The following is a 13,093-nucleotide window of genomic DNA, read 5'->3' on the forward strand; positions in this document are numbered from 1 at the left end:
TTATTTGTTTACAACCTTTTTGTACATGATATAGTTTTATGATATTTAAAGAATAAAATCCAGTAATAAAATGTAATAACACCTTCATTATTTTTCAATCCTAAACGTACCTTAAATTTTTAACATTTATATGAAATGCAGCAATATTCAAAAAGTTCGAAATATTACAATTTTTTGTAAGACACGTCTTCTTTAAAAAAGAAGGTTAAAAAATCGCTTTCTCTTCATGTTATTACACTTGTTGCGCTTTTCTTAAACTACGAGAGGTTATGCTGCTTGTTAAAGCGTCTTCCACCTAACCTTCCGTAGAATTTAAATAATACAGCTGTAACTTGCCAATACAATAGCTAACCTGTCAAAGTTCTACTGTCAAAACTTTGCTTTACGAATAAAAAATTAGTCAAAATGGCAGAAAATTCAAACAATCCATATGATATTAATGGACAGCACTTTAACCCTGATATGTATTTCCAAAAATTATTAAAAGTAAGTACATCTCCTAATATTTATTATTTTCTATATTTGTTTAACAACACAAAATAATTTTTCTTCTGTTGCAGGAGTGTACATTAAAACAAATTATGGATCACGAAGCAGAAATCATAAAAAATACTCAAATTTTACATTCTGATATGCAAACTCTAGTATATGAAAATTATAATAAATTTATATCTGCTACAGATACTATCAGAAAGGTAAATCTGCTCAGATTTTGTATAAATATGATTATTTATTCAATTTTTAATATTTATTCAATATTTATTATTTAGATGAAAACAGATTTTAAGAAAATGGAAGATAGTATGAGTTTATTGGCGAAAAACATGGACAGTATCACTTCTTTTTCAGAACAGATTTCATCAACATTACAGGGTACTAGACAACAGATTGCCAAATTATCTTCAGTTCATACACTGTTAAAAAAGTTGCAATTCCTCTTTAAATTGCCTGGCAATTTAAAAGATAAAATAAATGAAGAGAATTATGCACAGGTCTATGTCACATTGTATATCATTATATTATATACACTTGCTTTCATTTTACATATATGTAATTGCATCTACATAAAAATATATTTGTAACTTTCAGGCAGTACAAGATTATATTCATGCACAACGTGTATTGAATCAGTATGGTAATATGCCTTCCTTTCAAGGAATACAAAAAGATTGCGAGGATATTGTAGAGGAACTCAAGTCAAGACTGAGAATGCAATTTCATAAAAGAGATGTATCGACTGTATCTTTAGCTGAAAATGTAGATCTTTTGCTACAGCTAAAAGAGCCAGCTGATTCTTTGTGTGCCGAATTTTTAACACATGCAGATGGAAGATTAGTTGAACAACTAGATACTCTAAAAGATATGTATGAAAATGATATCATAGAATTTGTAGATATGACTAGTTCAGGATTTCTAAGTGACTTATGTTTGATCATTGCATCCTACAATGACATGTTTATAAATCAGCCACCATCAGAAGATAATGAATTTACTGATGATTTTGATGCAAAAGCCATCACACGTTCGAATAACTTTATCATGAAAAATATGAAAAAATATTTTGATTTAATTGGTAAGAGAGTAGAAAGTGTAGCTGATACAGCTATTTTAGTAAAAGCATTAGATAAATTCCATAGAAGACTGCAAGCAATGAATATGTTGTGTAAAGATACAGATTTTGCAAGGTAATAAAACAATAGTCTTTATAAAAAAAAATGTAAAGTAAAATCCAGATTAAAACATGTACTTTTTATTTACAGAACAGGCACCAATATTGTTATTAACGTGGGTAGAAAACAATGTCGCAATCATTTAGACAATTTAAAGTCTCATTTAAGCGAAACACTTGTTAAAGTGATACAGATATTGACAACCAAAGCTTCCCAGGACGGAGATAATAGTTTAGCAGAACTTCAGGCATTACTGATAATGCCTACTATAGAAAAAATTAAAGGAGTTTTACAGGATTTATTGGTTTGTCTTTTATCCTTTATCCATTTTTTAATTTATTTTGATTAACTAAAAATTATGTAATTTTAGGTATTTTTGCAACCAGATCTGTCCTTTAGTTTAAAAACGCAATTCCTGCAAAATTTCTGTGTGGATGAAGTTAGGGAAGGCCTAGTAGTTGGATTTTTACATCATTTAATGGTCACTGCAAGTGAATTTTTTACCGGCTCTGATATTCCAAAATTCCCACCCACTCTGTTACTTTTGTTGAGCAAAATGTGCATCGAGTATAAAGAAAACAATGTCAAATATTTGGTAGAGTGAATAATTTTAAAGTAATTTTAAAAAACAAATCTATAAGAAATCGTTCTGACATTTTTCAACAATTACAGCTTACTACTACTGATAATTTATTCAACATCGAACAGTACACATCATCTGGAAACGTTGTTACAACTGAAGCAGAGATTTGCGACAAATTCCAAGAAGCAGCGCAAAATTTATTAAACCATTATGTTCGCATCCAAGGCTTAGCAGTATCGCAAATGTTAAGAAAATCCGTCGAAACGAGAGATTGGTTGCATACGATCGAGCCAAGAACCGTTAGAGCTGTGATGAAGAGGGTTGTAGAAGATGTGACGTTAATCGACACTCAAGTAGCTGCATTATACGACGATTCTGATGGTCAAGTCGACAGAAGTAGCGACAGCAGTAGAAAAACCCATAGGTACAATATAATCGTTTCTAAACGATTAATGACGTTTCATTAAATAACTTGCTTTGTTTCTAGCGTGAGTGTGTCGAGACATCACTATAGATCAAGCTGGTCGTCGTACACACCCAATCATATGGATTCGTCACTGGTGACGAATATTCATAAGTTATTTTCGGAACGTATAGAAATATTTTCCTCGGTTCAATTCAATAAAGCCTCGATACTTACGGGGATTATCAAAATAAGTTTAAAGGTAAAATACTTTTGGCAGACACAGTACTGTAATAGAAACAGGTGCTGTCAGCCACTTACAATGATAAAATAGCACAGTCATTATCCACTTTGCATCACGAAGATACCTTATTCTCTCGCGTTGCGTATACTGTATACTACGCAACATATTTTGTACATTCGATACTATCAAGACTCAATATTCTATCCTAAACGAACGATAAGAATTATTCTTTATTTACAGACTTTCCTGGAATGCGTAAGATTACGAACGTTCAGTAAATATGGTCTGCAACAAATCCAAGTTGACACGCATTATCTACAACTGTATTTATGGAGATTTGTTTCGGATGAAAAGTAAGTCTAAGATATTATTGTTTTGTACAAGAATAATCTTACACGAAATATTTTTCCAGTGTTGTCCATTTCCTATTAGACGAGATACTTGGAAGTGCTGTGCACAGATGTCTAGAACCAGTCTTAATGGAACCAAGCGTTGTAGATATTATTTGTGAAAGAGGATGAATAAATTATAGATAGAAGAGGAATGCTGATATTGTTATTTCGACTGGCATACTGTACAGTCTTTTCTAGCATTGTGTATATCTTGTGTTATTGTTTGTAAAAATGAGTAAATATTATGATATAAATGATTCATAATATCGTGTATATTCTTATATATTTTATCATTAACACTGTACATTCCACGAATAAATTTGACGACGAACCGCAAAAAATGACCTATCTCTTTTATCTAATTATCTCTCTATCCTTTTATTCGTTTCGTATGACCGCCCACGCAGATCGAATACTACAGGGTCTGATCGTGTCAAAGTACTACAATTCAAGTAGTGCGATGTACGACATACTTTTATGTCTTTCCTTCTCTATCGATTCAGCGATACGATCTCTCGTCTCCTTCCCTTTATGTCCCCCCACCTATCCGGCATAAAATAAACTCATTAAAGTCTTAATACTCTGTAAGAAGCAGGGTCAAATGATTCTAATAAGTCTTAATTCTCTGTTACATTCTACACTTTTGAACTTTAAATTTCATCGATCGTTTAATTTTTGTTTATACGAATTTGCTACCAATCACATTCAGATACAAAGAATAAATAGGACAAAAGTTTCTAGTATGTGGTTCTATCGCATACCAGCGAAGTTTTAATTCTCTATTATATTTCCCACTTTTAAACTTTATAAGTACTATACCGTGGATGCACATAATACGTACAAATATGTAAAATATCGGAAATATAATATTTAGTTGACGAAACGAATCCTTATTTAACCTCCCTTCTTTTAGTTAGGTTAAAAATATGAATTTCCATAAACATCCGTAATCTATTGTAAATTTTATCGACCACTTCATCATTTTTATAATATACCAATTTAACATCGATTTAGAGTACTTGAAATTTGTTGTTATTGGGACGACATTTTTCTATCGACGACCGTCGTGTATGACGCATAAATGTGCAAAGAATAAATGGGACAAGAGCTTATAGTATATGGGGTTCTGCCGTACCCCCTTGGCAGTGGCTCGAGTTAATTCGAACTTCCTCTCGTTGGATGAGATTCATTCTCCGAGTATCCGGCGTAGGCCTACGCACAGCATTCTACCCAATTTAATAAACTCTTCTAAATTACTCGGCCGGGGCCATTCCCTCGTTCAATCATGAATTTCCATGGAAATTCAGGGAAAATTCACTAAATTTCACTCAGACGGTTGCCAAATCCAATCTCAAGTCGAAAGCCCGATATAATATTTCAAATTCAAAACTACTCTGTATGTTTGTTACTATTAAATCTTATGTTCCAAATGTTTGCATTGTAATGGATTTAATTTAGAATACTGCTAATAAGCTGAGAGATTCGATTCCAAATTTTTGCGTTGTAATGCCTTTAATTTAGAATTCTGTCAATAAACTGAGAGATTTGGAAGTTCTATTTTGTTCTAGGACGAATAAAATATATATTCTCTTGCGAGAAGCAGTACGGTATCATTTTACAGTCATATGTGGCACACGTGATTTCAGGAAACACCTGTGCACGTGTGTCTTCTGTACGTTACGAAGTGTATTTTTGATGGCACGCTCATTCCACCTTAAATCGTTATACAGGCATTGATGAGCAACGAAATTGTGTATAATTGTGCTTCTGTATTAAAGAAACTTAAGAAGAATAAACTAAAACGAAGTGCCATAAACCAAAAGTAAGTGTAACAATATTTACGGACATTATTTATACATTTTCAAAAGGAAAATATATAAACATATGTGATGACTTAAAACTGAATAAGGTGCCGTTTTTCCTCAAATTATCGAATAATAAAGTAACCAAACATACTAGTGATTTCTGAACTGATTTCATTATAGTAGAGATCTCTGATCGTAAATTTGAAGACGAACGAAGAATAGCCAGTAAACCGATTTATGTTTTATTTAAATCTCACGGGACACGAGGCTGGTCTAATCGATGAACAATGGATCGGCATCGACGAAAGAAAAGACTACGTAACAGGGATTGTATACTAATAAAAGGTGTGTTACACGCTGCGTAAGTCGCTTTAAATCAGTAAAATGGACCCGCATGAGAAAATTGTGCGTGAATCTATCCAGGCAGAGACGACGATTATCACGAAATGACCAAACTATTCCCAAGTGCAAGCTGACGGTTGTACAGGAGCACATTCTGCGGCATAGGGGCACACCGCGTGCACACATTAATCAACAAGCTGTCCTTTTCCTCCATTAAACTCTATACGACCATCGTCATTCTTCGTCAATTTGCACGGCTGGACCTACTCACGGTCCTTCGATCAATTAGTAATTGCTCTACTAACGATACGATTTCCGAACCTCGATATTTGTATAGATATAGATAGCATCAACGATGAAAACAACCGAAAACGTTGGTTACCAATGATTCACATTATGACCAACTGTTTGAACTGATAAATCTATTTGAAGTTGTCTTCATAGATACTTTGCATAAGCGATAATATTTAAAGTAATGTTGTGAGAACGACGCATGTATATACAATTTACACAGCGTTGTCGCATATACGTATTTTAACCTTGCTGCATTTTTGACCCAACGAATCGAATTTTTCTATTACTAGAATATTTCTTAAAAAAGGAGCTATATATAAAAATAATTGCTTCCAATGTGACCGCTTTAAAATAAACTCATATAAAAGAAAACCGCTACTGTCACGCATGATTTCTCGTTTCAATTGTATACTAATAGTTTTCTTAAAGCATTAAAAATTCCTTTCTCTAAAGTGAAATTGGAAAATCAAAATTAAAGGTATAAGCAAAGATCAAAATTAAGTGAGGTTAAAAAGTGAAAAGCTCGAGAATCGCAGCAGGGTTGAGTTAAAGAGTTTGAAATAAAAATATGATGATTCTTTCAGGTAAGAGTGGTTAAGAGCGAAGATATTTCGACTTGTGACCGTAACAACGGGCGGGAAAAGAACACACTCGTTGTCATGTTCGCAAATTAAGCTATCTTCTCGACAGGTGCCTCGAAACGCGCGAAGTTGCATCTATATATGTATCGAATAGATGGTCTATTATATGTATGATTCTCTTTATAAAAAGCAGACGAGTTCCTTCATTCCTTCAATTTGGAAGTAAACTCGAAAGAAAATTTACACGTAACGAGATAAAACAAATCGTATGAGTAATAACCATGGAAAATTCGAACTTTAATACCATTTAGACCTATATATTTGGGTCTGCATTTCGTCTAACGCAGTCAGCAGGCAATTGTCGAGGACACAAGATCTAGAGAGATGCTACCACGTTACCTTAATGTGCTGATCTGTCTGTTAAGTAGTAGTGCCGTAGATGATGATTTAGAAATTCACCTCGGCGCGATTACTTTTCACACAGAAATGCCATAATTTTGATGGACACATACATCGTATAGTCGTGATTAAGTTCAATTTATTCGATATTTCAAAAATAATAGCAGTAAATTAATATTGAATCTACTTACGAATTGTTTAAAAATGTTCTACCATCTTAAATATTTCGTTATGGTAGTCCTGGAAATTTCAAATATATTCCACTCCGCTTGTAATTCACGGTAAGTTTCTAAACGCGTCACAATCGTTAAATGAATTGTTATTACGATATTAAACGACTCATTCTATATATAAAACCACTTATACCACTTATAAAATTAAAATATATCCGGAAAACGAATAATCGTGGCGCGGGAAATCTCACCACCAAAAATATACTTACTAAACCGGAAGGGAGCCTCTCGACCAATCAACGTCGCGGACGCTTCATCACCCGTGCCCGCGATTCTCAACTGCCACCACGAAAGTCATACCAAAATTTATAAAGGAATGTATATTCGTTTTACTTTATAAATGAATAAAAAGTTATAAATTAATTATATTGCAAATTAATTTTTGCGTTCTTTAATGTATTTCTTAAATTCCTTAGATTACTTTTATTACATTATTAAACAGGCTTTCCATCGCGTCTCACGACTTACGTAGTTATTCAAAATATAATCATCAAAAAATAAACTTATTCCATAAAAGAATAAAAGTTTTTAACATTATTTAATATTATTATATATCTTAAATAATTCCCCACCCTCGCAGCGACTCTCGCTTTAAAAGTGTATATACATATTCTTTTTGTCAAATTTATCGTTGAACGTATTTTTTATTCTATATGAAGAGTCTCATTTTACGTTACTACATTTCCGCGGTAGATTTCAATTTCCGTTTACCGACAATTCCGTATCAAATGGTTCATATCTCGGACATGTGTGTAATTCGATCAGCAAGTAAAGGTTGAAAAGCACTGTTACAGAGAGGTTGTGTCATCAGCCGCGCGATTCAAATCGTGCGCCAAGGCAAGGCAATAAGGATTTGGTGAGCCGGTGAATGGTTTGATAAAACAAGCGGTGGAAGGCAGGCACAGGGGAGAACGCACATTGCCCGTCGGTTGGCGGACCATTCAGTGACGCGATTCTTCACTGTCCGGCACTGATTTCAATTGGTAAATTGATTTGGAACGATGGCGAGAGAGAAAAAAAAAAGAGAAAACGACGGGGTTAGACGGGGAGACACTTCGGATGAGGCCATAACATATAGAAGATGATAAAGAAAGAACCATACACCACCACCGTGACTAGGTGTATCGTCACACAGTGCAGAAAACCATGGCGGTAGCAGTGGCAGTGCCTCTCTTGCGAACCGTTAATAGGTACTGAACGCTGGTTGAATGCTTAATGCACCGTGCTTCTAGGATTAAATTGACCAATCATTTCCCGCGCGGCAAGGAGCGGCCAATTACAGCGCTCGTCCGACTATATTAAGCCAATCAAGAACAGTTTATCGCTCAGTCGTCAGTCTGCAGTTGTGATGCATGTGTCGTGCGCGTGTTTTTTTCGCCTCTTCCCAAACAATTCTTAATTCGTGAAACAAACGAATCGCGTGAGAAAAAGATGAACGTTTGTCATGAATTACTAGTTCGCCATTCTTTAACAATCGTACAGTGATTTAGATCGCGATACTTCCATTTATACTTTTTGGCGCGGCGGATCTTTGCAAATGTTTGAAATCGCCAAACCAAACGAGGTCGAAGTCTCATTGTCAGTTTGTTCAATCGAATTTGGAATTTTTCGCTATTTATAGTTATTCGACGAGCGTGCGGGAAGAAAACTGTGTACAAAACGCAAGGGAAGCACGTGACAAAGCTTGAAACGATATTAATTTTATTGTACACGTTCCATTTATGATAAAGCTTATTTATTTCTGGTGACGGTTCGTATTTCGATCCTTCGAGATCGTTTCTTGTGATTACCGTGCATTTCTCTCCTCGTCGGCTTTACATTAATCGATTGAATTTGAGATAGTTCGATACCCTTCTCGGAATCCGTTCGAAACGGCAGTGTAGTGTTACCGAAAGATTTCGGCGATATGAGATTAGAAGATTCTAACGAACATCGGATCATTCCGAAGAATTGACCACGCCAGGTTGTTGCATTAATAAGTGCAAAAGAACGCATCAATGAACACTAGTGTCAAATAGAGTTAAGAGGTCATGAGATTTCCTCCAATTGTTCAGTCAAGTTAAACACGATTTCTTTGAACATCGCGTAGTCAAGTAATACATACGTATATATACATTTTATATGAAAATTAAAATACGTTTTACCATTAAATAGAATTAGGAATCACTGGTTTGCAATATAATATATTATATTTTACAGCTTTACATGGAATATCATTGTATCTCGTAAAAGCTTTCGAGTAACACCGATCACGTGCTTCACGCCATAGGAAATTGATTGTCCAACGTAATGAGGATCCGATTGTTTTAGATATACATGTACATAAGAGAAACATTATTCTTATTTTCCTCACAAATACATTCACGATCTCACGCAAACAAGATTAACTCCTAACCGCTAAAACCACATCCGATAAGTATTCCACTATTAATATATGGTTTTACGAGAAACGCTTTCTAATCTAATAAAAATTCATCTACATAGTTGACCGATCGGCTTATCTTCTTTCGATTGTCCAATAAAACCTGGAAATCCTAACAGATGCGCGATCCCCTTAGGTCTTCTCTCTCTCTCTCTCTCTCTCTCTCTCTCTCTTTATCCGCGAATTGGATAAACTTCTTCGGAACATATTTTTCGCGCTCGGCTTACAACATCCGAGAAACGAGATCACATGTGACCACACGCATAATAACGTCACAAAGTATCGTTTCAACCTGACACCCGGTGAAACCTCGAGAATAGAAGTCTCGAGAAGAAGTGAGGAGAAAAAGAAGACCGATGCGATATGCCCCGCGTAACAATCGCGGAAACGATAAAAGAGACGAAACGTTCTGCGAAAACAAGCGATTCTCTCGTATTGCCGAGTGTGTGTTAGAGGCATATGACGGCTTTGGTGTCTAACAGATTGGGAGGAAACGTAATTGGAGACATTTTGTTATTCTGAAAATATAATGGCACACAGCGTGCGTGGTTAGGCTTTATCGTCGCGACTTCTTGACCCCTCTCGAACGATAGTATAGAACACGAGAACCGGGAGCCTCGAAGAAAATTATCGAATGCCTAGAATCCAAATATCAAGACTAAACGTTAAAACATAAGAGGTTCCTTTGTAAAGGTTTAATAAAATATTTCTTCGCTTCTTTTACATTGTCAGAATTTCTTTGTCTCGTTTAAAAGTGACGCAACTTCTATGCATCGAAAGTTGTAGCAGCACAAGCTACGGAAAAATCGTAAAGTATCTCGATCTTAATTCGAAACGCGCCGCTCTTAAAATAGAACATTTTTGGTCGCAGGGCTGAGACAGAAGTCACGCTTTCCGAGACTCCGCGAATTTTTATAAAGAATCGTCTGCGTTTCTTGAGTAATAGTCCATTTTTTTTTTTTTTTTTTTCAAATATCGTTTCTAAGACGAAGAAGGTATCGAGTTTTTGCCACTTGAAGAGCATTTCCCCCTGTTCGTTTCTTAGAATTTCTTCTCTGTTCATCCACCCACAATTTGTGCATCGTAGCCTAATAAGTTGACGAGTTATTTCACGAATACCCAGAGGGAGCCGACATTAACAGAAATTAGCGTTAATTGGTGATATTCTCCTTTCCTCTTCGCTCCTCCCGTTTTTCTGTTATCCCCTCCATCCCAGTCGATCTCGCGATCTCTTTCCCTTTTCTATGAATCTCACACCATTTCTGCATAGTTTTATTTATGTTTTGTAAGTTTTTGTTCGTCTGCCTTTTCTCTTGTTCTAACCATCTTCTTTTCTTGTAGCATACTTTCTCATTTGGAGCGTCTGAGCTGACGAATATCGAAAAAACAATCCACTGAAACTACGCATGTTGCGTGTGCAACATGCGTTCGCGTCCAGCTGAATCTGCAACGGCCGCAACATCGAAATAATCCTCTTTGGCTTGTGGCCACTTTACATTTTTAACAGTCTGGAACAAACGTCCTGCATATTCTTTTCGTTCTGCTTTATCAAGTACTGAACTACTCGAAGAAAGACCGATCATTGTTCGAATCGTTTTTCTAAGCTTCGATAGTATATGAATATCTGCTCGAAGTTCCACAGAAGTTCCATGGAAAAAATCGTTCACCAATCTCGAATCATACCATGGAGGCGAACGATGAATACGGTGTTTGATGAAACGAGAAGCGTTAAGCAGGGTCGCGGGGCAGAGAAATCAAAGATTCGATTGTAGACTCCCTCTCTCTATCGTGCGTACACACATTTCCGTGCGCGATATTACTTCCAATCCTCATGTTCTTTGCTTCGTTTTGTTCCCGATCTCATTCTCGATTTTTTACATAGAAACAGAATTTTATTATACCTATTATGCCTATTTATTAAAATAGGTTCGCGGTAACCGATCTACTTTTTTATTTTGTAGCATAAGTTGTATCTTATATATTTTGAAAAAAGATATACCTTACATAAGAATGTCCAATGTTCAGAGTGATCCGTCTATCTTTCTATTTTGCAGTATAATTTATATGAGAAGATTAGTAAAGTCTAATTTACCCTACGGTGTCTCAATGGTAACAAGGGCACGTTAATTGAAACTGTCAATAGCGCGCTTGTGCAGTTCTAGGATATTCTTGGAAGCGTTTTTGGTAATAAAATAAAGATAGAGTAGAATAAATTGTATATGGGAAGCATAAAAATTTTCGAGATAGAAACGACAGATCTTAACGCAGAATCGACGTTACGACGTGAAACTCGAAATTTTTTTCGGAGACGAACAGAAGAAGAAAGAACAAAGAGGCTGAGATAGTGGGCGACTTTAATGACTACTCGAGGTCGCTTCAATGAGTACCACTGTGTGTCATCGCATCATTATAGTATATACGATATATAGTGTACGGTACCACGTCCGGACTAATAATTATAACGTATATCTTATTACTATCCGTACTGCTTTGTAATGATTTTATCACTATCGGTTTCATTCGTATAACTATACATTTATATACTTTGAGATTTTTTCATCCCTTTTTATAAATTAAATTTTTTGGAATAAATGTAATATTAAGCGGCTATAATAATAAAATAGATATTTATATCTGATGCAAGAAAAAGCTTAATAACTAGATTGAATAAATAGATATAGAAAATATTGCAAACAAGGATGTATTTGTTTGTAAGATGTATTTCATAAATAGGCTAATTCAATTGACTTAAGATTTCTATCCGTTTCGTAAAATGATTGCAGTGTGCACGTAGTGAATGTGTCATGCAATATCTATGAGCTACCGTATTCTTCTGCCGATTATCTAATCTTGCGTTAAATTATAAGGAAACGTGGGCACGTTATATTAAGACCTGCTTCGGCCTGCTTAATTGTCTGTTAATCGACGAATTCAATTTTCTTTTAAACGCCTAATTATACGTTTAAATTAAGGTTTCCTTTAAAACAATTTGAAATTAAATAAATTAAATGATTAATTTTGTATGATAATTTATAGGGATCATCATTGCTTCATCAAGAGGATCGTATAACTATCGTAACAATGGAAGGACTACGATACATCGGAAGTTAATCCTGTCTTGTTCATAAGTACTAGTGCCGCAGGAGTGACTAGGTTGGGTTAGAAATTACCATATCTCCTGCTGCTCAAGTGCTTATCAATGGGTCCGGACTCACATCTATCTTTCGAATCATGCATTGAATGACTTATACAAAGTGAAATTTCACAGGCGATATCTAAATGTATATAAAGCAGTTATTTGCGTATACAAGTGTAATAATACCGCAGTTTCTATTTTATATTTGTAATAATTTTATGTAAATATATTTAAAAATTCTAAAATACTACATAAAAATGTATTCAACAAATGATAGAATTTCGTTATTGAAAACGAAAAAAAAAAAAAAAGTAATTCACTTGGAGGAGCTGGGATTTGAACCCAGGACTTTCAGCATGCGAAGCAGACACTCTACCACTGAGTTACACCCCCGGTTATGTACTAAACATTTTACATAAGCTAAATGGTACGATGTTATTATTTAAATGAGAAATTCGATTGCTTTTAATATTTATTACAAAGTAAGTTGTACGTTTCTGTAATTCTTAATATTTTATCATCTTACTATAAAGATCTGAAATGTGGAATACTATTTAGTAAAAAGTTATTCACTTTTATGCTCATTCTA

The 13,093-nt window shown here is 34.8% G+C and overlaps 1 protein-coding gene, 1 long non-coding RNA gene and 1 other non-coding gene across 3 annotated transcripts; 2 read left to right on the plus strand and 1 right to left on the minus strand.

Moving 5' to 3' along the window:
• Positions 1-344: 344 nt before the first annotated feature.
• LOC122575713 (vacuolar protein sorting-associated protein 51 homolog) lies at positions 345-3,633 on the plus strand. Its single transcript, XM_043745047.1, has 10 exons — positions 345-486; positions 561-695; positions 771-992; positions 1,090-1,685; positions 1,761-1,974; positions 2,041-2,265; positions 2,343-2,677; positions 2,741-2,918; positions 3,141-3,253; positions 3,313-3,633. The coding sequence occupies exons 1-10, from the start codon at positions 406-408 to the stop codon at positions 3,419-3,421; spliced, it is 2,208 nt and encodes a 735-aa protein (XP_043600982.1). The 5' UTR covers positions 345-405; the 3' UTR covers positions 3,422-3,633.
• A 1,296-nt stretch (positions 3,634-4,929) lies between these two features.
• On the plus strand, positions 4,930-6,590 carry LOC122575751. The gene is made up of 3 exons (XR_006319524.1): positions 4,930-5,114; positions 5,278-5,442; positions 5,521-6,590. It is a non-coding gene; the product is annotated as an uncharacterized LOC122575751 (long non-coding RNA).
• Positions 6,591-12,825: 6,235 nt separating this feature from the next.
• Trnaa-cgc lies at positions 12,826-12,897 on the minus strand. The gene has a single exon. It is a non-coding gene; the product is annotated as a tRNA-Ala (tRNA).
• Positions 12,898-13,093: the final 196 nt, after the last annotated feature.

The sequence above is a fragment of the Bombus pyrosoma genome, linkage group LG15 (genome assembly GCF_014825855.1).
Source record: "Bombus pyrosoma isolate SC7728 linkage group LG15, ASM1482585v1, whole genome shotgun sequence".
NCBI lineage: Eukaryota > Metazoa > Arthropoda > Insecta > Hymenoptera > Apidae > Bombus > Bombus pyrosoma.

Excerpts from the sequence above, each read along its gene's own strand:
- LOC122575713 (XM_043745047.1), top strand. The coding sequence starts at position 406 with ATGGCAGAAAATTCAAACAATCCATATGATATTAATGGACAGCACTTT. Across the intron at positions 1,686-1,760 it reads AAAGATACAGATTTTGCAAG|AACAGGCACCAATATTGTTA; the intron begins GTAATAAAACAA and ends TTTTATTTACAG. Across the intron at positions 2,919-3,140 it reads TTATCAAAATAAGTTTAAAG|ACTTTCCTGGAATGCGTAAG; the intron begins GTAAAATACTTT and ends CTTTATTTACAG.